Raw genomic sequence first — 23689 nt, forward strand, 5'->3', positions numbered from 1 at the left:
TGATACAAAGAAGTGGCAGGAGACCCTTTCTTTTAAAGGTAAAATTCTGCATGTGATTGGTCTAAAGCTAGCCTGCCTTTGTAGTCCAATCCCTGTTCTTGAAAGAAGTGCACTTCCCCCTACTGACATCACACCCAAAGTGCTTTGCTCTAGAGGAGGTGGAGAGAACAGGACAGAGAGGGAGACACAGAGAGAAACAAGATGGTGGAAGTCTTCCTCCTCTACAGATCCGTCCTGTCAACTCTCACCCCATCCCCTTCTCACAAGGATCGAAAGGCCTTCAGAAATGCATCCCTGTGGTGTGTGTCTACCCCCTTTGAATGGATGTGCTGCTTTGATGCCTGGGCACAGGACTGCTGTCTGTTGTGCAGCTGTCTATGGAGGAGGGTTTTACCGACCATCACAAAGAGATCAAAAGCAAGTCATGTCCATTCGAGTTGCTGTCCTTTAATTTGGAAGGCTCAGCCTGTCTGGCCAAAATATACTTCACCTTCCACAGCTGAGCTGGCTCACAGGAGCTGACACATGCAGGATATTAAATTGGAGGTGGCTGCAATGATCATAAGCATTGCCATGCATCAATCCTTAACTCAGGACTAGCTTATTTGTTGTGTTTACCCTGCCACCAGCTTGGGCTACTTATGATCAACACAGCTCATAACACCTCTTTCCATCAGAATGCAATGACGACCTATGAAATAAATTTGGTCTTGCTGGACACTCAACAACTCTTCTTGATATCACACATATTGCCCCCCACTTAGCACCCATTGATGTGCTTGATCACATGGGTAGATCATTTTGGATCCCGGCCAGCCGTCATAACTCCTTATGTCAGTCAAATGCACACACACATTCAAGCCTACACACAATTTCCCACACCTTGGACTTTGGTCCTCTGAGGGGGTTCCCACCACAAATGCATCGAGTCCATATTAATGGGATGATAGCGCTATGATGATTACTACCACGGGTACTACTACTACTACTACTGGTAGAGCGGTCACTGCAAATCAGGATACTGATGCAGCAGGATACAGGTACACTCTATGCTTTTGCATGGAGTTTAAGAAAGGGTAATTTGATCAGTATTCAATAGGCATGCAATATGAGGTCCACTACCCCATTATTTCACAGTTTCATGAGCAAAATATGCAACCGATTTCTTAGTGGATTGAAACTAGTGCTCTTAGACGCATCTTGTCTGGTTGGATGTACCTTTACATAATCTCCAGAAGCGCTTTGTCTAATGGACCAGTCACAATGCAAGAATTTAGCAGTTTTATGGTAATTCTAAGAGCATTATAGGATCTGCAAAAATATTCCCCTCTGCCAAAGTCCAAAGTTCTACTACACGGAATATGTTTTAGGAAATTGGCCCGAGCTTTACTGAATGTGGGGCAGAGAAATATAATATGTTGGATGTTTTCCAATGGGTTTACACAAAATGGGCAGCTTGGATTCCTACTTTGATTCCATCTATGGGACGCACCGCCAATGGGGAGAATCCCAAATCGGATTTTCAAATATCTCTCTCTTTCCATAACTGGGTAGATGTTATCCAAGTAGGTTTCAAAATGTTCAGTTGATTTTGCAGACAGGTATAGGCGGCAGTTAGTACTTATGGCAGCCTTGTCCAGATACTCCAGTTCAGTACCTTCAAGGCCTCCTTAACCAGCTGTTTGGAATCTTTGGTAATCGACTCAGTTCTAGACCATAGATTCTGAAGTCTCAATGTATAGGCCATTGTTTTTACTTGTTTGGCCCAACATAAAATTACACATATTCCTTTTATCCAATATGTTTGCAAGTTACACTTTAAATGCCTGTAATAACAGAGTATTCCAGAGCCGTATCCAATACAATAAAGATCTGATGATAATGTGTTTGCTCATGTCCATGTGACCTAATCCTACATAGGTAAGTGCATTTGACACGTTCCTTGAGCTACATACAACTCTTTTCAGATTGTATCAGTTTTTTCATTTATTTCATCCCCTCTTCCCCATAGCTGAGACTCATGCATGGCATTCATAACTGTCTGTGTATTGTACACCTCCATAATTGTTGAAGTAGTTCTATTTCCCATGCTTGCCAAAAACGTGGCAGTAGTCAAATTGTTCAACTGCACCAATCCTGACCCGACAGAGTTCTAATTTCAGATGTTTCACTTTCCTATTTTTAGGATAGCAGGCCATTGCGTTTGTTTTGGCTATATTTACCGCTAACCCTTTTTTTTGTTGCAAAGGTCATAGGGCCTCATTAGGACCCAGGCGGATTTCGCGGTGCTAAATGCACCGCGAAGCACGGCGGAAAGCCGTCGATAGCGCCATGGGGGTTGGCGGATTTACCGCCCCATTCCGACCTCGGCGGAGCGGTAAATCCCCAATCCCCATTCTGCCCTTCCCCATTCCCATTCTTGCCCCATAGGGTATAATGGGAGTGGGGAAGGAGTTAATTACGCCACCGTAAAATACGGTGGCGTAATTAACAACGAGGTCCCGTAGCGCCATGGTTTTCTCCGCCTGGTAAAACCAGGCGGAGAAAACCTCCATGGCGCTAAGGGAACTCGTAGTACGGCGGACGGGTCCGCCGCGATTAGCGCTGGCGGAAACCCACTCCGCCTGGGTCCTAATGAGGCCCATAGACTCGTTCTACCTGTTTCTTCATTCCTATAAGGGTTTTGGAGATTAGGAGAGCATTGCCTGTGTATATTAATATTCCTATCTGTTTGTCAGCTCAACTCGGAGCATCTGCATCTAATTTATCTATCTCCATGGTTTCCTCAATTTTATTTATTTTGTATTTAGTTTATATATTTAAGTGTATTTGTTTACACTGTTTCAAAAACCATACAATATATGTTACAATAAAATATACAATTTACAGTATCACTGTGTGCCAAAATATCAATTTAAAAACACATGTCATAGTCCAACTGTGTACTAAGTACCCCCACAGGAACATAGATAAAAATACTTTCCTGAATAAAAATCCCTATTAACATTTAAAAAATTGACAGTTTAACAGCCGCTATTTATCATATCTGGTATACCGCTGAGATAAACATCAAAGACTCTGCACCGAATAGCATACTGCAAAACTGAACTGATGTGTGGAGAACAAAATTTGATATAGCCTTTCTCATATTCCAAGCAGAGTACTTCGCATTGGGTTCTCTCAATTATGTGGGAGTAAAATAGTGTTTGCGACACAATGCAGCCTTGCCAAACACCGTTTCCACAGGTAGGAGCTCTGTAAGCTCGGCATTGGCTCCACAGCTAAAGCATGCTTTATCATTTCTGAACACATCTCTGATATGAACCAGAAGATATGGAGGGAGGCCAAGGGCGGCCAAACACTTCCATAGCCCTGATATAGGTACGCTGTGGAAAGCGGCCTTAAGACCTAGAAAAAGAAAACATATAAAACACTCTTCCAGGTGTGCATATCTGTGAATAATCAGCATGAGTCTAATCACCAGATCCACGCAACTGATGCCCTTTTGAAAGTCTGCCTGCCATGGGCTCATAGCTTTATTTTCCATAACTCAGGATTCCAGTGTCAGTTGTAAAACATTTAGATATATGTGGCCCGCCAAGTAAATAGTGAGTCAATTTGCCATGATGGTACTTGTCTGCAGCTGCTCACTTCCTTAACTAAGGTGGTGATGTAGGGAGCCCAACATGAAAGGTTATCCTTATAGAATTCTATTGTAATTCTAGCAGGCATTGGTGTACATCTGCTATTTTGAAGCTAAATGGCTTTAATTCTTTATTCAATTCAAAAGGGGTCATTAGCTAAAGTTGCATCATAGCCCTGAGTCCACTATTTGGTGGCTTTGGTCACTCTACCATTTCCAATAATATAATGATAAAGGTTATGTAGTGGTTATACCACTCCTCCATGCTTATGCCACTATTTAAGATTTTCTCCAGAACGATTTAGGATCTTTGTCACAATATCATGATAAAGTTATGTAGTGGTTATACCACTCCTCCATGCTTATACCACTATTTAGTATTCTCCAGAACGATTTTGGTTCTTTGTCACGTATAATACCTAAAACTAATGGCAAAATGGAAAGGTTTAACCAAGTGATCTAGGAAAGTATGAAAGGAGTGCTGGATGAGGGAAGGGAATAGAAACAAGCTGTCAAGGATACTGTAGTTGCACGCCGGTGCCCAGGGACGTCATTTACCAAAATGCCAGGGGTAGCAGAAGTGACATCACACGACCCTTGACCCCTGATGACATCATAGGAAGTGATGTCATTTGACCCCAGCCCAAAGTGATATCGCGGGAAGTGATGGAACACGACCTTTCACCCATTGACATAACAGGAAGTGGCATCACATAGCATTGTACACTAGGAAAAATATGGTTACCATATCACTGTAATGTGATGTACATTTCATACCTGAATGGATCGCCATATGTATCGTTAAGATCAGTGTGTATAGGCCCATATTACCAAATTACTGTGATTGCAAGCAGACGTCCATGATCAAATGATAATGATGTGTTATTATATAACACTTAAGCTTAAGCGCTTAACATAGAAGAAATATACACCCAATATCACCCAACCTGTGTTGGTACCCATTTATCGACCTCAGTAGGATAAAAGGCTGAGTTGAGGAGTTTGAGAACAGACTAAATCAGTGACTCGCCCCCTGAAGTGTGCCTGAAATAAACCTTTAATGATTCTACCAATTATTGTATAGAATTCCAGAAAGACACATTTTTTGGCATTCCTATTCTTTCTTATTTAGGTTCAGTGCTGAAAGTGTTAGACTTGTGGCCCTCATGTTCTTATTTTTCTTCTTTTTTTAAGGGGCCTGAACAAGAAAGCTAGCCACTCCAGAATGAAAGAGCCACATGGTGCTGGCCACAGCCCCGGAGCTTGCGTTGCAAAAAAAAAGAAAAAGAAAAACAAACATTGTTTTCTTTTTTTTCTTTTTTTTAGAGGTTGCAAGGGAGATCACACAGGTCGCAAGGGAGACCTCAGAGGTCACACTTGCGACCTCTGGCGACACCCAAATGATGTCCCTGCACGGTGCCCCCCTCATTTAACCACAGGGTTGTCACCTTTCAAAATGTTAAGTGGTAGAAAGTCCAAAAATGAGCTAGCCCTCTATAGGAATCAGAACCAAAACAGCCTTCGAACAGAAAACAACCAAGGGTAGAATAAAAGCAAGGCACACTAGCAATAAGGTGGCCAATGATAGACGCCGCTTGGTCATAAGTACCTAGTAGATTATTTGTCAAAAACTGGGTGCAAATCAAGTTACCTCCATTGAGTAGAACCATCTCAGGTTCCCGGAAGCACCTCAAGACCTTCCACTTTGCTTCTGCCTTTGCTCCCCTTTTCCCCTGCTGATCTGCTCTCTCTTGGCATTGTGCACCTGGCCACCCTCTGTCCCCTAGGCCCAGGAACCTGCTCACCCTGTCAACCTCCTGCACTGCCTCCTGGCCACCCTTTGCACTGGGGACTGTATCTGTACTCATACAGCCCCTCACCCCATTTTTCTTCTTTTTCTGCACTTATCAGACTTACCCAGTAAACACAGCACTTGCCACTTGCTGGCTGCACTACCACTGTTTATTGCCTCCATTTTCTATTTATTTTTATTTATCTGCGCTCCTCTGCTCCGCACTTTCCACTCTACCCTTCCATGCACTTTTTCCCTTTTCCCTTTCCCATGCACTTGCACGTTCTCAATGTCACTGGGCCTAGTAAGATCGTTTTTATGTTGGGCTGTGTTCTCCCCTGTTCCCCTCCCTTGCCTAGTCGCTTTGAAACACTTGTGTACGAGTGCGATACAAATAAAATATCATATCATATATCATATCATTTTTAATTGGGGCTTCTAACATATGGTCCAAAGTTGACAGAGTATTGGAAGCTTTACCTGGGGTGCTTAGGACAGAGGATGGTCAGTATGGAAACTTGAGAGGGTGAACCTGATCATACAGGACTTTTCCCATGGGGGACACCAGAGTTAGTGGGAGTACTAATGTGTTGGCTCTAGTGTAGGATCCAGAACAAAAGGAAGTGTTCAATCTCTGTCCTAAATGGAGTGGTCAGCTGAATCTCGAATGGGTTGTCCGGCTGTCAGGAGCAGTGTGAGACCAAGCTATTTAAGATCTTATGAATATTAATTGAGGGTCGGGGGGCTTCAACCACTCCTCTTTCACAAACATTGCTAATGTCCAGTATCTATACTGACTGTTTATCAGCGTGTTATCTCTCATTAACCTGTTGTCTTTCTATCCACTTTGCTTCCTTCCATAACTCCCCTCCGTGCCCACATGTCCCCCCTTTCCGCCTCGTAAGTTAGTGGAAAGATAACAAGGGAAGGAGATGCGTGGCATATTATTGCACCTCATATTGAACCTATGCGGTAGGACCTCACGTGGAATCCATGACTGCGCTGGTGGATCCGAACCTTGACAGCTGAGGCTAGCTGCTATGGTAACCAATCGCTGTTGGGGTTTGCCGAATGGGCAAGAAAATATTTCCTACCTCAAAAATGTTGTCTGGAACATTTAATGTGTTATTATTGCCTAGTTTATTGACACTACCTTGGAAGAATGAAGGACTGGAGTTGATCCTGTAGGAAAGCAGTCCTGCGTCGGGAGGAGCACTCAACTCAATAAGCTATCTTCCCTTCGTGATCTGTCAGATTTCATGCTCCTGTGAAACTCATTTGATTTAAAGTGAGGCCTCCCGAGGCAACTAATAAGGTGAACACAATTGAAAAGTTTTTACTATTCTTAAATGTCAGCTCTAAAATCTATAGTTTTAAGGTGTCTCTCTTTAAATGTGCCGTCAATTGCAGGCTCTCACCATCCATGCGTTATCATTGCTGCTTAAAATGTTTTCCCCCTCCAAGATTCGGAGACATTGGGCCTCATTACGACCCAGGCATTAACCATGGCCCTATTAGCGGCATGGTTGACGCCAGTATTTTACCGATTGTGCCATGGTGGATGGCGTAATTACCGCTCCATTCCAAGGTTGGTGGGGCGGTAATTTCCCATTCACCATTGGCCCTTCCCCATTCTCATTTTTGCCCCCATAGGGCTCAATGGGAATGGGGAAGGGGGTAATTACGGTACCACAAATTGTGGTACCGTAATTACCTCGAAAGTCCCTTTGCGGGTTCCTTTCTTAACGGCTGGTAAAACCAGCCGTTAAGGTAGGGACCCGCAAAGGGACCTCGTAATTAGGCGGTAAGGGGTTAACGGCGTCGCCACCTTTTACGGCCTCATTAACCCCTTACCGCCTGGGTCATAATGAGGCCCATTGAAAACGAGTTATGCTAGTACATATTGTCATCACAATGTAAAGGGACTCTTTCTATTCACGTATCAGTTGCTTAAAAAGGGCATTCTTTCTGTGGTATACTGTGTCCTTAAACTTACCGATTTGATTTCTTCATTCACGTATGTGTCATTCATAATGAATTCTGGATAACCCACTTTCGCCAGTACTGCATTGGCCTGCGGAAAAGAAAAGCAAAGATAAGGCTTTTATTAAGCAATCTAACAGCATACACTAGACTGACATTTCACTTTTGACAGAGGATTTCATGGTTTATTTTTCTTTGCTCAGAATTCACCCGCACTAACAGTCAGGATCCTCCTTCCTTGCCGATTCGTGTGCACTTCACCTTTTTGTTGTTGTTGCTTTCTTGCACTGCAACGAATCTATCTTCAAAATACAATCTGCACTGAGTCTGTAACTAGCATGTGTCAAGTGATATTGAAATGTAAGACGTGTGATTGTATATTTAACACAGAAACAACTTACATGTTAAAGAGAGTACAGTTTGATAAAGCAAAAGTGTAAAGGTGCTAGAGATAGGGTCCCAATTGTGTGCATGGTTTAAGAACTGTTTCTTTCCTGATATTTAGTTTAGGTTCCACAGAGTGCACTGCCATGTCCAGAGTATTGTCATCTAAAGGATGTTCAGTCTTAAGTGAGTAAATGTCGACATGCTGGGCCTTCATTCCCATCCAATGAAAGCTCTGAAAGGCAGGCAAGGGTTAGGGTAAAGTGGGGCAGGAATTTGTGCTGGTCTGTTCTTTCGTCAATTGGGTGGGACAAGTTTACTGAAAGTTGGACTATATTCTTAAGAGCACAGTACAGCAGAAGGAAAATAATGCAACTCAACACGATAGATCAAACAAGATCATTAATTTCACAACAGATAAATCCCCAAAACTGCAACTGAATCCATTTAAAATAGCATAACCTTATAGACCAAGGGAGGGGTCATTTTCGTGGGATAATGACCCACTATGAAGCTATGGCCCAAGGGGAAGGGTCATTGGAGGTCATTACGACCCAGGCGGTAAGTACACCAACTTTACCACCATGGTGTAAACTATGTTTACACCATGGTGGATGGCGGATTTACCGCCCCATTCCAAGGTGAGTGGGGCGGTAAATCCCCATTTCCCATTTACCCTTCCCCATTTCCATTTTTGCCCCATATGGCATAATGGGAGTGGGGAAGGCGCTAATTACGGCACCGTAAATTACGGTGCCGTAATTAGCACCAAGGCGGTTTAGCGCCATGGATTTTAATGCCTGCTAAAAGCAGCCGTTAAAATTGGAATCAGGCGTTAAGGGTTAACGACGGCGTTAACCCTTAACGTCTGGGTCATAATGACCTCCATTATCTTAAGCGGCAATGGCCCTTCTTGAGGTCTATGTGGCTTTCGCACCCGGGGAATGACAGATCAACCAATCACAATCTGCCTTTCCTGGGAACGATTGTGCAATTCTCCCGATGCAGAACAAACCGATAGAACACGCCTATGACTAAGCACCTCCGGCATAGTTTCACACATAGCCGTCCAGACTGAAACACCTGATGTACCCTGCCACCTATGCCACTAGCATACAGCGACCACAACCCAAAAGGAACCCGGGATAGCTAGCCTCACATAGTCTCTCTTAGACAACAGCGATCTATCTCTAACCCGCCAGAGCACCCACCCACGTACCTGACCTCTACTGGGCTGCTTAGTCGACCCTTGCCAGCCACCCAAGATTTAGAATGGCAAACATGCACACACGCATCTAATCTAATCCCCCTAGAATCTCTAATCACATCGACTATGGTCACCAAGGGCGTTTCGACCAAGGAAAAAACATATTGAGGCCACACAAGTGGGGAAAGAGCGCTATATAAATAACAAAGTACAATATAATACAATACAATTACAGCCTGCAACAATGTCATGAAATAGAAAAGGGACTATGTCCCATTTTGTATTATGGCAGCCATTTTTTTATATGTTTTTTATGGTCGCCGTCATCCTAAAAGGGAGCCATTTTTTCAATTTTTTCTCTCAGTCAGAAGATGGGCTTGTGCTTTCCCCATCTGGCTGAACTCCCGATGGAGAACAAACCGAAGAGAAAACCATTTGCATCCCAGTTAAAGCCCTGGGGCGGGAATGGCTTTCACTCCCTTGTCATGGGGCTGACATGGCCAGTAAAGGCCCACAGCCCTGGCTGAGGCCCTCGCAAGCGAAGGGTGGCAACTCATTAGTGGCCATGTCAGCCCCTGCAGCTGGGGTGAAAGCTACAATCGGCAATAGTGGTAGCAGTAATACATGTTTGGGAGTTTTGATGGTGAAGTAAAGCTTGTTACTTTAATACTGGGTTAAGTAAATAGGAAACTGAATTAGTGAATTAAATGTGGTTTTATTTTCTAATATTGAAATAGCATAGTTGCTCTCATAAATGTATCATTTTAATTTCAAATTTTGTGAACTGAAACAAGTTTAACATGAGCATGCATTTGGTGGCATGTAAAAGTAAATAGTTTCTCTACAAGAAAGAGAAAGCATTTCCCTGTTTTAGGTTTTTCTTTCGTGTGGCAAATAGAAAGTTGCAGCAAAAATGTTTTTCTCTCAGAGAGTCTTATGGAAAGAAATCTTACTTACAAATTGCATTGTTGTTTCTCCGTCTGCTTTTGAAGACAGAATGTTCAGAGCACAGTCAATACCAGTAGTTATTAACTGCATTCTAAACATTCTGATTGACTGAGAGGAGGTCAATAACTATCTTCATGTGCTAATATAGCCTTATAAACCGAGTGAGCAGCCATTATTGTGATGTAATGAGCCCCCACCATGAGTTGGGGAAGGGTCATTATCCCAAGTGATAATGTCACATCCCAAGGTTTATAAGCTATTAGCGCATAATAGTAGTAGCAATGCATATTTTAGAGTGTTGGCTATAAAATAAAAAAAAGTGTATTTTAATAGTGACTAAAGTAGACTAGTAACGGAGTTATTAAAAAAAATGTGGTTTCATGTTTTAACATTTAAATACCCAGGTTGTTTTTGAATTGCAAACTTGGTTAAACTAGAGCAAGTTGTGCATCAGCATTTGTTAGGCATCATGTACCATGAAACGGTTTCTCCAACAGAAAGTTGAAGCGTTTTCTTATGTTTTCATATGTTTGAGATTTCCCTTCATTCGGTTAAATTGGATTTTGCAGAGCAAAAATGGTAATCCCAGAGAGGAAGCGTCTTGATAAAAAAAAAACTTGACTGGGTAGTGTGTTGTTCTTTCATTGTCCTCTTTTGAAGTCAGAATGTAGTTAATGACTGCACTCTGAATGTTGTGATTGGCTCAGAGAAGGTTAATACCAATCTCCATGTGCTAATATAGCCTTATAGACTGTGGGTGGGGTGGTGTGGGGGGGGTAATTATCAAAGGATAATGGGCTGTTACTATGTTATGACCCAAGGCACAGCTAAGGACCGTAAGTTGGAGAAGGGTAACTATCCCAAATGATAATGACCCCTCCTTTGATCTAAAAGGCTATTAACACATAGTGGTAGTAGCAATGCATAATCTGGAGTTTTGGTGGTGAAATAAAAATGATACTTCAATAGTTAGTAAATAGGCAAACTGAGTTAGTAAATTAAATATGTTTTTTTATTGTAGTGTTTAAATAATAAGGTCATCTTCATACGTTAAGAATTTTTATTGCAAACCTACTTAAACTGCAGTGCATTAAACAAGAACATGTTTTAGGCATCATGTAGAGCTACACTTTTTTCTACAAAAAAGCATGTTTTTATGTTTTAGCTTTCCCTTAGAGATGAAGGGGGTAATTCATAGAATTCAGCGCACAAGTGGCGCACGCGGCTGGCGCACAGTGTGCGCGTGCGAATCCCTGCGCCAGCCGCGTGCGCCAAAACCCATTTCCGCGCACAGCGTATTCATGGATTCCAGCCACCAAAACCAGCCGTGGCGCACAGTGGCGCAGCGACCTTGCAGCAGCACCAGTTACGCCCCCAAGAACGCCTTCCGCGCAGGGAAAAGCCATCAAAATCCCCAATCCAGCGCAAAGGGCTGCGCTAACCCTGTACCAGCACGGCAAGCGGGCTACGTGTATTTCAGGGGTTCACGTGAAGTTTCTCACGCGATCGGGCCTGGGCGAGCGTGCTACGTGTATTTCAGGGGTTCGCGTGAACTTTTTCACGCGATCGGGCCTGGGGGAGCGGGCTACGTGTATTTCAGGGGTTCGCGTGAAGTTTCTCACGCGATCGGGCCTGGGGGAGCGTGCTACGTGTATTTCAGGGGTTCGCGTGAACTTTTTCACGCGATCGGGCCTGGGGGAGCGTGCTACGTGTATTTCAGGGGTTCGCGTGAAGTTTCTCACGCGATCGGGCCTGGGGGAGCGGGCTACGTGTATTTCAGGGGTTCGCGTGAAGTTTCTCACGCGATCGGGCCTGGGCGAGCGTGCTACGTGTATTTCAGGGGTTCGCGTGAACTTTTTCACGCGATCGGGCCTGGGGGAGCGGGCTACGTGTATTTCAGGGGTTCGCGTGAAGTTTCTCACGCGATCGGGCCTGGGGGAGCGGGCTACGTGTATTTCAGGGGTTCGCGTGAACTTTTTCACGCGATCGGGCCTGGGAGAGCGGGCTACGTGTATTTCAGGGGTTCGCGTGAAGTTTCTCACGCGATCGGGCCTGGGGGAGCGGGCTACGTGTATTTCAGGGGTTCGCGTGAAGTTTCTCACGCGATCGGGCCTGGGGGAGCGGGCTACGTGTATTTCAGGGGTTCGCGTGAACTTTTTCAGGCGATCGGGCCTGGGGGAGCGGGCTACGTGTATTTCAGGGGTTCGCGTGAACTTATTCACGCGATCGGGCCTGGGGGAGCGGGCTACGTGTATTTCAGGGGTTCGCGTGAACTTTTTCACGCGATCGGGCCTGGGGGAGCGGGCTACGTGTATTTCAGGGGTTCGCTTGAAGTTTCTCACGCGATCGGGCCTGGGGGAGCGGGCTACGTGTATTTCAGGGGTTCGCGTGAACTTTTTCACGCGATCGGGCCTGGGGGAGCGGGCTACGTGTATTTCAGGGCTTCGCGTGAAGTTTCTCACGCGATCGGGCCTGGGGGAGCGGGCTACGTGTATTTCAGGGGTTCGCGTGAAGTTTCTCACGCGATCGGGCCTGGGGGAGCGGGCTACGTGTATTTCAGGGGTTCGCGTGAACTTTTTCACGCGATCGGGCCTGGGGGAGCGGGCTACGTGTATTTCAGGGGTTCGCGTGAACTTTTTCACGCGATCGGGCCTGGGGGAGCGGGCTACGTGTATTTCAGGGGTTCGCGTGAAGTTTCTCACACGATCGGGCCTGGGGGAGCGGGCTACGTGTATTCCAGGGGTGCGTGAGAAGTTCCACACGCGATTGGCCTGGGCGCGTGTATTTCAGGGGTGCGCGGGAAGTTCCACACGCGAATAGCCTGGGCGCGTGTATTTCAGGGGTGCGCGGGAAGTTCCACACGCGAATAGCCTGGGCGCGTGTATTTCAGGGGTGCGCGGGAAGTTCCACACGCGAATAGCCTGGGCGCGTGTATTTCAGGGGTGCGCTGGAAGTTTTACACGCGATTTCAGCAGGGTACGTGTATTTCAGGGGTGCGCGGGAAGTTCCACACGCGAATAGCCTGGGCGCGTGTATTTCAGGGGTGCGCGGGAAGTTTTACACGCGATTTCAGCAGGGTACGTGTATTTCAGGGGTGCGCAGGAAGTTCCACACGCGAATAGCCTGGGCGCGTGTATTTCAGGGGTGCGCGGGAAGTTTTACACGCGAATAGCCTGGGCGCGTGTATTTCAGGGGTGCGCGGGAAGTTTTACACGCAATTTCAGCAGGGTACGTGTATTTCAGGGGTGCCGGGGCGTCCTACATGTGATTTGACAGTGTGGGTCCTCCCAGGTGTTCCCTGTACACCCTCCACGGCCCCTGTAGGCAGCCCACACCACAGGGGACTACCCTGCATCCCTGGTCATGTCCCGCAGGCAGCCCACCCAACATGGGCATGCCCCCCAGCAAAGGCACATGTCTCCTTGAACTAATGAACACCAACTCATGTCCCCTACCACCCCCACCCCCCAGCACTGTGGGGCACCTGCCAGCAGGCCCCCACCCATGTCCAACTCATGTCTCCCACCACCCCCACCCCCCAGCACTGTGGGGCACCTGCCAGCAGGCCCCCACCCATGTCCAACTCATGTCCCCCACCACCCCCACCCCCCAGCATTGCGGGGCACCCTCCACCAGGCCCTCGCCCATGTCCCATCCATGCCCCCCTGCACCTGGGTCCCAACAATCCCCAATCATGTCCGTAATGGCCATCCTCCCCTGCCAAAAGGCCCAACCAACTATCACATCCACCCACATATCAAAGGCAATTACATGTTACACACCCAATGTAAATAATGCAAATGAACACATGTCTGTCACACACAATGGCTGCAAGTGAATGTCAAAACAACCAACATGACATGCATGAAAGTAATGAGATGATACGACACATTGAAGGATGAAAATAAAAATGTATTGAAAATCAACTAGAATGGAAATGAAATTAGAAAAACCACAAAGCAAAACAATAAAAAGAAGATGAATGTCCATGAAAAAAATCAAAAAAATCCATAGAAGAACTATTTACAAGACAATCCCGGGTCCATGAGCCCAACCAAATGAAACCTAACTATGTCAACTAACTAAAAACTGAACTATATACAAAAAAGTGGCGCATTGTCCATTCGCAACCAAATAAAAAAAAAATAATTAAAAGGAAACCTACCACTAACTATATAACTATATACAATGGCAGCGGGCAAGTCCTGCGGCTCACTCTGTGATGTTGCCGGCCAGGGCATCATCGAACTCCATGTCGATGTCCTGGAGGCGGGACTCTGTCCTGGCCCCGAGGTCTCGCAGGGATAACCCCATGTTCACCTCAAACTCCCTGCGAGCTTCCTCGAGGCACTCAGCCCGCCTCAACGCCCGACGCATGGAGAACTCCGCCCTGACCATGGTGAGCCGCTCCTCTTCCGCCCGCTGCCGCTCCACACCTATCCGCTGGACCAACTGCTCCCACACGGAAGACACTACCATCCCAGGGTTCTCCTGCCCTCCGGCCGATGCCTGCCCCTCTGATCTTGATGGCCCCGAGCCATGATGCCTCCCACATCGAGCCTGCTGCTGCCTGCGACGCCACTGCCTCTGCCAGCACGACGGCATCCAGGATGATGGAAACCACCGACGCCGTCGTGCACGTGCCCTGCCCGATGATGCCGTCACATCCTCCATCTGCTGGGGTCCAGTTGCTGTGTTGTCCACCCCTGCTGGACCTCTGACTCCCGACTGTGGCAGGGATGGGATCCCCACCGAGCTGGCTGCATTGGTCAGGGCAGGTCCACAGGGGGCCCTGGTGGCATCTGGGCCGGAAGACGGCAAGGAGAACAACTGGCGTATAGTCTCCACAGAGGAGGAGAGGGCCGCCAGATTGGCCGACACATGCAGGAAACCCCCGAACATGGCCGGTCCCAATTGGGCCACGTCGGCACGGTGCTCTTCGTGATGACGTGCGTGCTCCTCCTGGGAAGCACGCACGGCATCACGAATCACAGCCGTGCGCATCGCGACCCCAATCAGGACCTTCTCCACATGGCCAGGGGTCCCCTCGTCCGCAGGTGGAGGGGAGTCAGATGACATGGACATCCCCTCTACCTGCGGACGGGCCTGGGACGGGGCATCCCTGCTGGTGCAAGGTGGTGCACCCACAGGTTCAGGGACAGCGACATGCACAGGCCCCTCCACGGTGACCTGTGCTGCCTCCTGCCCCTGCCCCTGGACTGCACCACTTGCACCAGCAGGGATGCCCCCACCAGGCCCCATGTGCGCCTCAGTGGCTTCCTCCTCCTCCTCTGTGGAAACCACCAACCTGGATGGCTCCTCGCCGTCTACCGCCATAGCAGGCTCCTGTGGGGGCTCACCCACCCCTTCCGCTGCAGCCGTGGGGGCATCCCCGCCGCCTTGCTCCACAGCGCCGTCTCCGCCCTCTCCTTCACTAGCCGCTGCGTAGAGGGAGACATAGAACACAAGCATCAGGGTACTGTACAATGGTCCCCTAGACAGGAAGCAATAGCAGATGAGTGGCACTGTCAAAGTACACTTCCATCATGTCACACCACAACATATGTGTCAGTCCAGGCAAAACACACACAGTGACAGTCATGGTGCGTGCCATGGACATTTCAATGCATGTCCAATGGACTCTCAAATCATACAATGTAATGGGACTCACATGCATCATGAGTCATGCCTATCACATGCACACACTTCACCTCAGTCACATCCATCTGGCCCCGTACACCCCAATCACAGTGCATACAAGGATGACTAGGCTGCATCAGTGAATCTGTACATTGTCACAGACATGTGTCATGCATCCATGGCACTCACAAGTCACAGACACGCAGGTCAGGCACACACACATGGATACCACATACGTATCTGGCATCAGCACCCATCCCTCGCCCCCACCCATGTCCAGGAACAGAGACTGCCATGCTCTCATGTGTGCAATCTGCACAGGGCTCCCCATGTCGCATTCAAACACATGCAACAACCGTGCGGTTCACACATTACAGGTCGCACATGCATTCCCATGATGTCCCTGCACACATACATGCGTACATGGCCTATGTCACACATGCAGGCAAGTATCAGACAACCAGCACACTGCAACATGCCCTGTCTCACACAGCAATGCTTGGCCACTTACCGCTCAACTCCAGACGGGTCTCCCTCTCAAGGACCTGGGCGTGGAGCGCTGGGTGTGCGCGTTCCAGGACCCTCAACTGGATGGTACTCATGCGGCCCCGGCCCCCCTCCACGAGGCGCCGGGCCTTCATGAGGGTCCTGGAACTCAAGTCCTCCCAGAGCTTCTTGACCTTCTGGATGGTGCGGGTTGCCACCCCCTCCGCGTTGATGGCAACCACACAGTCGGCCCAGATCCTCTCCCGTCCTACCCTGTTGGCGCGGGACGATCCGAAGAGGGCATCATACTGCCCCAGGACTTGCTCCACCAGGACACCAACTTCGGTGGCAGTGAAGCTGGTGCCCCTCTGCCCCTCTGGCCGGGGGTTGCCACTGGGGTCAGATGTGGATGTGCCCGACATGGCAACCCCAGGGGCAGGAGTGGGTGGGCAACTGGGTCCTGGGGCTGGGCTGTGGAGCGATGTTATTCGAGTCGGGAGTCTTCTGTACCAGCAGGGGTGGACACAGCAACTGGACCCCTGCAGATGGCTGATGTGCAGGCACCAAATGGCAGGGCACGGTGGCAGCAGGCAGGCAGGCAGGCAGGCAGCAGCAGATGGCACGTGGGAGGCTGCTCGGGGCAATGGGGGGCAGTGATTCGGCCTTCTGGGCAGGAGCGTGGTCTTCCGTGTGTTTTCGCGTGGCCAGCTTGATACGGAGTGATTTGGCACGTGAAAATCCTGCACGTCAGCGTGAAAATCGAGGAAAGGCCCTTAGCGCGTAAGCGCGTCAGCACGCGTACGCGATTTCATTGGACCAAAGGCCCTTGCAGCGTAAGCGCGTCTGTGACGTTTTGCGCACGGGCGTTGCCCTGGCAGGGCTTGGTGATCCCGCGTGCATTTATGTTCTGTACGTGCTTTTCGTGCGGTGCGTGTGTTTTCATCCGTTGGGGTTCACACGCTATTACTTCACAGCGGGTGTTGGCTATGCGTTCTTCTACACGCAAGGCAGACGGTGAGTGGTACCCCGCTCCCCCAGGCCCGATCGCGTGAGAAACTTCACGCGAACCCCTGAAATACACGTACCCCGCTCCCCCAGGCCCGATTGCCGCGAACCCCTGAAATACACGTAGCCCGCTCCCCCAGGCCCGATCGCGTGAGCAAGTTCACGCGAACCCCTGAAATACACGTAGCCCACTCCCCCAGGCCCGATCACGTGAGAAAGTTCACGCGAACCCCTGAAATACACGTAGCACGCTCCCCCAGGCCCGATCGCGTGAGAAAGTTCACGCGAACCCCTGAAATACACGTAGCACGCTCCCCCAGGCCAGATCGCGTGTGTGACTTCCCGCGAACCCCCGGAATACACGTATCCCGCTCAATCACGTGTGTAACTTCCCGCGCAACCCCGAAATACACGTGCCCCGCTCGCACAATTGCTGTATGTTGCCACTTTTGTAATGCGCAGAGACGCTACCGCCTGCCTTCGTGTAGCGGACGTGTATCGGCTTGTGCGTGTCTTTCGCTGTGCGTGGCTTTGCCCTATTCGATTCCATGAATACGTGTGGTTCGGGTGCTGGTGGGCGTTCCGTCTACTTCCCTGCAGTACATCCCCAGTTACGCCCTTGTTTTCGCGAGTTGTTCCCCATTCCGCGCGTTACGCCCCGTGTTCCGCCCACTTTCTGGTGTATGCGCCGAGGTTGTGCGCTTTCACTGTGCGCATCGCGCACGTCTTTTGGGATGTTGCAGTGACGTGTGCGCCATGCACGGGTTTGGCGCACATCCCGTGGTAAACACGCGCAGGGACTTCCATGAATCGCACGTATTTTTCCGCTTGCGCCTGCTTGCGCCTGCTTGCGCGAAGATTTTCGGCGCACGTTTGTTCCATGAATCGGCCCCGAAGTGTCTTGATTAAAGAAATCTTGCCTGTAATTGCATTATTGTTTCAAATTCAAATTCAGCTTTATTTCTGAGCAAAAACACTCTATAAAAGTACACGTAATACAAACAGCCTTTAGCAATATAAGAATCATCCTATGCAGTGTATTATCTTAATATCGCTGATATATCACTGACATAATATGGAGTTAGCACACCCTTCCAAGGGCTAGAAGGGGACATAACGGCCCGGCAGCTTGAGTTATATGCCTGAGCAAAGCTATTGTCACCAATAGCTGGATAATGAATTGAAGGCTTGCCCTTTTCTTACCACTCATGCCTCTAAACAACTGCTCCCCTCGCTGGTCTTTCACTGCTAATTCTATTGCTCTGCAATTCTCTTTCACCTTCGTGCATACAAACTTGCCTCTCTTCAATTTATTTTTAATTCCACTATACGTCTCCGTTTCTCCCTATCTCTGTGTATGTCAATTTGCCATGCTCTCCTTTGCTCATGTTGGCTGTCCTTTGAATCACGTTTTTTGTTTAATTTTCTTTGTATAGTTTTTAAATGCCTTAACCATCTTGCCCCACCTTATTTTACATCCTTGTCTCTTTTTTACGCTCCGAGTTGTACTCCCCGGTATCAATCTCAATTTCGCTTGACTGTCCCTCGCCCACCATCCGCGCCCTGCCCTTTTCGATCCTGCTGTCTGCTAGCTCCATATTTTTTGGAATACTCTCTGTCCCTCTTTTCACTCTATTTCTCGATTATCTCTGCTGAAAACCCAGTCTAAAGATTATCTTCCTGTTTATATTCTTTTGATTTCATCTCTTTTATTGTACCTTTTATTGTTTTTCTGTCCAGCGCTTTGGTCTAAGGCGCTATAGAAATCAAAATAAATCAAACCAAAACAAACTTGGGGCAAACGTTCAGTGCATGTTTGCACTAAACAACGCTTGCCCTGTGACATGCCAGGAGTTAGATAATAATTTGGAGAAATTGCCTAAAGTAAAAATAATATTGCAGGATGGCATTGCTTAAATCTAAATGTTTGAGGAACTGGTCTCAACGTTCTGTTTCTGATTTGGCTGTATCTCAAACAAAAGAACCAAGAAGTGTAATACCAACCGTTCAGCTTCTGGAGTAAAAGGACACAAACCTTTATTTGTAATAAGTTTAGCGTTACCAGACCTTGTAGTCATGAGCACATATAAATTAAAACACAATTTAGTCATAAAACTTTGAAGTTTAGATGAAGGAGACCATGTAAGATATGGCTGTCTACCGGTATACAATGTAAAGAAGTCATGATATTTATTGCTTGTTTTTTTTTTAAAGTAATCACAGTCCCTTAGATTATTCCACTTCCCTGAAATTGAGCAAATAAAAACAGTAGTGGTTTAATATATGCCTCTCCGGTTACACCATTAGCTCTTTCACATGTCAAAATATCCATAGCAACATCCCTAGAAAGTTTAACATGTTTGTTTCCTAAAATCCAAAGGCATAGGACAATGGCCTCAAGATGGAAGCCATTTATTGTATACTACAAATGGCATGTGAAGTTTGATGAAGATAGGGTTAAACACAATACTGTTACCAAAACCAATTTTCGTTTTATTGTAGCAAATCACAATTGTGATAACCCCAGATGCCTGCTCCAAAAGGTGCCACTGAACAAACAGGCTTTTCCATTGAAGACACAGGGCATATGGTCAATCGGTTGAGCCATAAAGCTTGAGATGAATTTAAAATGTCCACCAATTGCCTATTTCATTCTTAATGTCTGCTTTTCTATATGAACAATGGGGTAACAGTATGAGTACATCTCATTCCTAAATAATCAAATGTGTCTACAAGTAGAATTGGCAGAGTACCTGTAGTAAAACCTTTAGTACATTTTGGAACATTCAAGGAACGAGCACTTTTGCTGATTTATCGGCATTCACACTTAACCTTGTGATGCAGTACAATTGGAATACAAATCAAGACGCTTTTGCTAAGAACTAGACTTCTTACAAGTAAAACGCTGTGCTCAGCATAACAAAGATATGGACTAGGAAGGCTTCCGACTTTTGGTGGGTCTTCCCCACATTCACTCAACAACCTGTATAAATCATTTGTATAAAGATTAAATAGAACTGTGGCCAAGACACATCCTTGATGTACTCAATGATTTACTTGAAAAGGGGAGGTTGTCTTCCCATCATTGGTTTACCCAACCACAGCTGTATTAGACACATGCAAGGATATCAGTACCTGTAAAAGGTATGTTCTCAAGCCCGATAATCCCTTTTAAATCCCAACTTTGTTGGTGCCAAAATATCATTATTCACCATCCACTCATTAATCTTCAATTAAGCTTTCCTAAATATCATAAAAGAACAATCCAAGAGGAAAGTGGGTTGCTACCTCAATGGGGGGTTGCCTATAACCCATTTTAAAAATGGGAAAATGAATGGCCTTGTATCATGCCGTTGGTGGGGAAAGTCCATGTTGCAACATAAGGTTAAAAATCATATTAAATAGCAAAGCTCAATGATCGTACATTTTTTTAAATCAGAAGGTGTGTATCCAGTCACAGACATTTATTATGTTTAAGGTGCTAATGCCCTCCACTGTTTCATCAATGGAAATATTTTAAATATTGTCATTTGGGGTAACATTGCCATCTAAAGACAATTGATTATAATGCTGCCTCCATATTATTTTCTGTATACAAAACTTGCAAAATGGCACCTCCATTGTTTTGCTGAGATATTGGTCACAGCTGTGTTCTGTTCTTTTGATCTGTTGGGGCCATTGGCAACCATGTTCCAAACACGTCTACCATTTGGTTCAGGTGCATAGATTTCATGTTCCTTCTGGGCTTTAAAACCATCTCATTTATATACAGTTCCAACTTGTATTTTATATATTTTCTGCATGTCAATAATAAAATATCTAGAAGGAATTTGATTCTTTATTGTCTTTAGTAGCTCAAATCTAGCTGCTGTACAATCTTTAGCAAGCCAAGATTTATTTGGTCAAGCATGTTGCGGTTTGTTTTCCCTAGATATTTTAAATCCTATATTTGTCAATAAGGTATCAAAGTAATGAAGTCTAAAATAGTGGTCAGAAATATCCTCACTCAAGCCAGTATTAAAAATGTGGTTAATAACAGAAAATATACTCATATGTATTACCCAATCACATTTCAAATGCTTCCTGCCGGTGGAAAAGTTCCCTCACTAACTCTAGAGCCAAGACGGCCATGTCCCATCTGATGAGGGAAGGTTTTAACACTGCAGGATCACTATCAACACTTCTTTCGATAATCATGTCCTGCACACGTTTCCTTTCACAGATTGGGATAAATCTGTAATCAATTATAGATTTTCTGCGTGCACCCAAAAAAGTATGGTTCCCAGAAGAGTCTGATTTTAATTTCCCATTCGCAAATCTAAGTCTACACTCTTGGGAACAAATGAAGAGAATCAAACCATCATTTTTATTCTTTAAAAATCTGACTGGGGACAATTCCTATTTTTGCATTCAAATCTTTGCAGAGAATCATGTGTGGTCAATGAGAGGCAAAAGTAGTATATACATTTACCACCACACGATTCAAGGACTTATAAAAGAAACCATGTTTCTTGGTCAGAGGTGAAGCATAGCAATTCATCAAATAAACACCTATAGGAAAAGCAGGCGCCAGTTTAACCAAAAGAAGTTCTTGCAAAACAACCATTTTGTGCAGAACTCAAAATGGTCCAGAGGTACAAGAATTACAAGCCCACCTGTCTTCCTGTCGTGACTATTATATCTTGCAAGTAGACAAACGGATGTGTAACCATCTAAGTGTGTATACTCAACTTTCCAAGTTTCTTGGTGATATATCTTTAAGGAAGGGCTTTTATCATGCATGAGGTGCAAGTTGTGCACATGTGTTTGTTCTTCGTGCATAGGTATTTCACATACTTTCAATTTCCTATTTTCCAAAAACACTTGTCATAATGTTTTTTGCACATATTCCCAGTGAAGCACTTGTTTTCTGACATTCCTTCATCATCATCATCATCATTGTATAGCACCATTCACCATTGATGTGGTTCCATCATGTTATAGGTTGAACACCCTTGGGGGACCGGAGGCTAGGTATGAGAACCTTGTGCAGGGGAGTTTAGAAAGCCTGTGTGCATTTTAGCCAAAGCGAAGATGGGCTGGCATGACCATGTCCCTACCAGCTACCCAGGACAATCATTAATGTGAATGAGTGCTTTGAAAATGAAGAGAGTGTGTGAGAGTAGTAGAAATATATTACATGTCCAGCTAGACCGAATTCCAGGTCAAACAAAGAATGTGTATAACGCCTGTTTTCTAAAAGTCCATTAGCTTTTTAGAATAGGTTTATTGAACAGATGTCTTAGTAATGTTCCATATTAATCAGAACGGTTAGCTTTTTATGGTTAAATAATGCTATACCCAACCACTGAGACCCTCCATAAAGGTTTTGTAAAATTCGGAATCGTATTTCTACATGCGATTATACTTCATGAAGAAATCTGAGGATTTCTGCACAATTATGAGTTTACCTCTGCTAGTGCAGAACACTGATAGCAAACATTATATATTTTGGGCAACTGCATGCACCATTTCAGAACTAGCTGCTAGTTTGTATTTTATGTATGAAAATGAAAACTACATGTTTAGGCCTGTTTGGGGGATTGTGCACATTGTTGGTTAGGACCTCAACTCTCCAATGAGTGAAAAATGGAGAGCATTCAGTAGAATATGCAGCCAATCAGAAGATATCATGGGCAGTTCCAAAGCCCACATTAACTCTTCATTTGGAGGTAGGCTCCAAGACTTGTATTATTAATATTATTATTATTATTATTATTATTATTATTATTATTATTATTATTATTATTATTATTATTATTATTATTGTATTTACTGATCGTAGAGCTTGCTTCGAGAAGAGAAGCAGTGAAGCACTTTAGAGAGGAATACAATAATGCAAATACACAACTGAGCTCTTGACAGAAGTATACAACAGTAAAGATGCATATCGGAGCACCATTCAGAAGTAATAACAGAAAAGATATATATAGCAGGGGTAGGATACAGAGGGGCACAGAGGAGGGGTACAGCTATACAGGGTGGTGGGGACGAAAGGGGGAATGGAGTCTAGCGAGTCAGGTGGCATGGGGCAAAGTGATGGCCTAGGTGTTGAGGAGGAAAGACTCCTTGAAGAGGTGGATCTTGAGTTATTATCTGAATTGCAGGAGCATGTGGGCGAGTCTGATGCTGATGTGCAGGATGCTCCATAGTGTTGGGGTGTCGACAAAGAAGGCTTGTTTTCTGGTCCTTTCCTTTTTGCAGCATTGCATTTCCAGTCTGCAAGTGTCCTGGCTACTGGTGGTGTGCTGTCTGCCGGAGATGCTGAGTTTCTCCACTAGGTAGCTGGGCGACTTGAGAGCGACTGCCTTATAGATGATGCAGCAAGACTTGAAGGTCAGTGAGGGCAGGGAAGATATGGTTCTGTCTGCATAGAACCTTGTTGAGTAGTGCAGCCCTGTGTAGGACACGTCTCAGGGGAACAAGAGAGGATGACGGGAGGCCTTGGAGGAGGGCATTGCCTCCATTCAGGTGGGATATGACCAATGCTTGAATGGTGGATCTGAAGGGAGGAAGGACTTGACTTTCCACAGGAGAGAGAGCCGATACCAAGCTGTCTGAG

The 23689-nt window shown here is 46.2% G+C and overlaps 1 protein-coding gene across 2 annotated transcripts in view; it reads right to left on the bottom strand.

Moving 5' to 3' along the window:
• Positions 1-23689, bottom strand: part of PHEX (phosphate regulating endopeptidase X-linked) — a 1520886-nt gene that overhangs the window by 432220 nt on the left and 1064977 nt on the right. For both annotated transcript variants that reach the window (XM_069639233.1, XM_069639232.1), the window contains exon 13: positions 7432-7509. In XM_069639233.1, coding sequence (XP_069495334.1) covers positions 7432-7509 — 78 coding nt within the window. The remainder of the gene's footprint in view (positions 1-7431; positions 7510-23689) is intronic.

Source organism: Ambystoma mexicanum, chromosome 7q (genome assembly GCF_040938575.1).
Source record: "Ambystoma mexicanum isolate Mex_15411 chromosome 7q, UKY_AmexF1_1, whole genome shotgun sequence".
Taxonomy (NCBI): Eukaryota; Metazoa; Chordata; class Amphibia; order Caudata; family Ambystomatidae; genus Ambystoma; species Ambystoma mexicanum.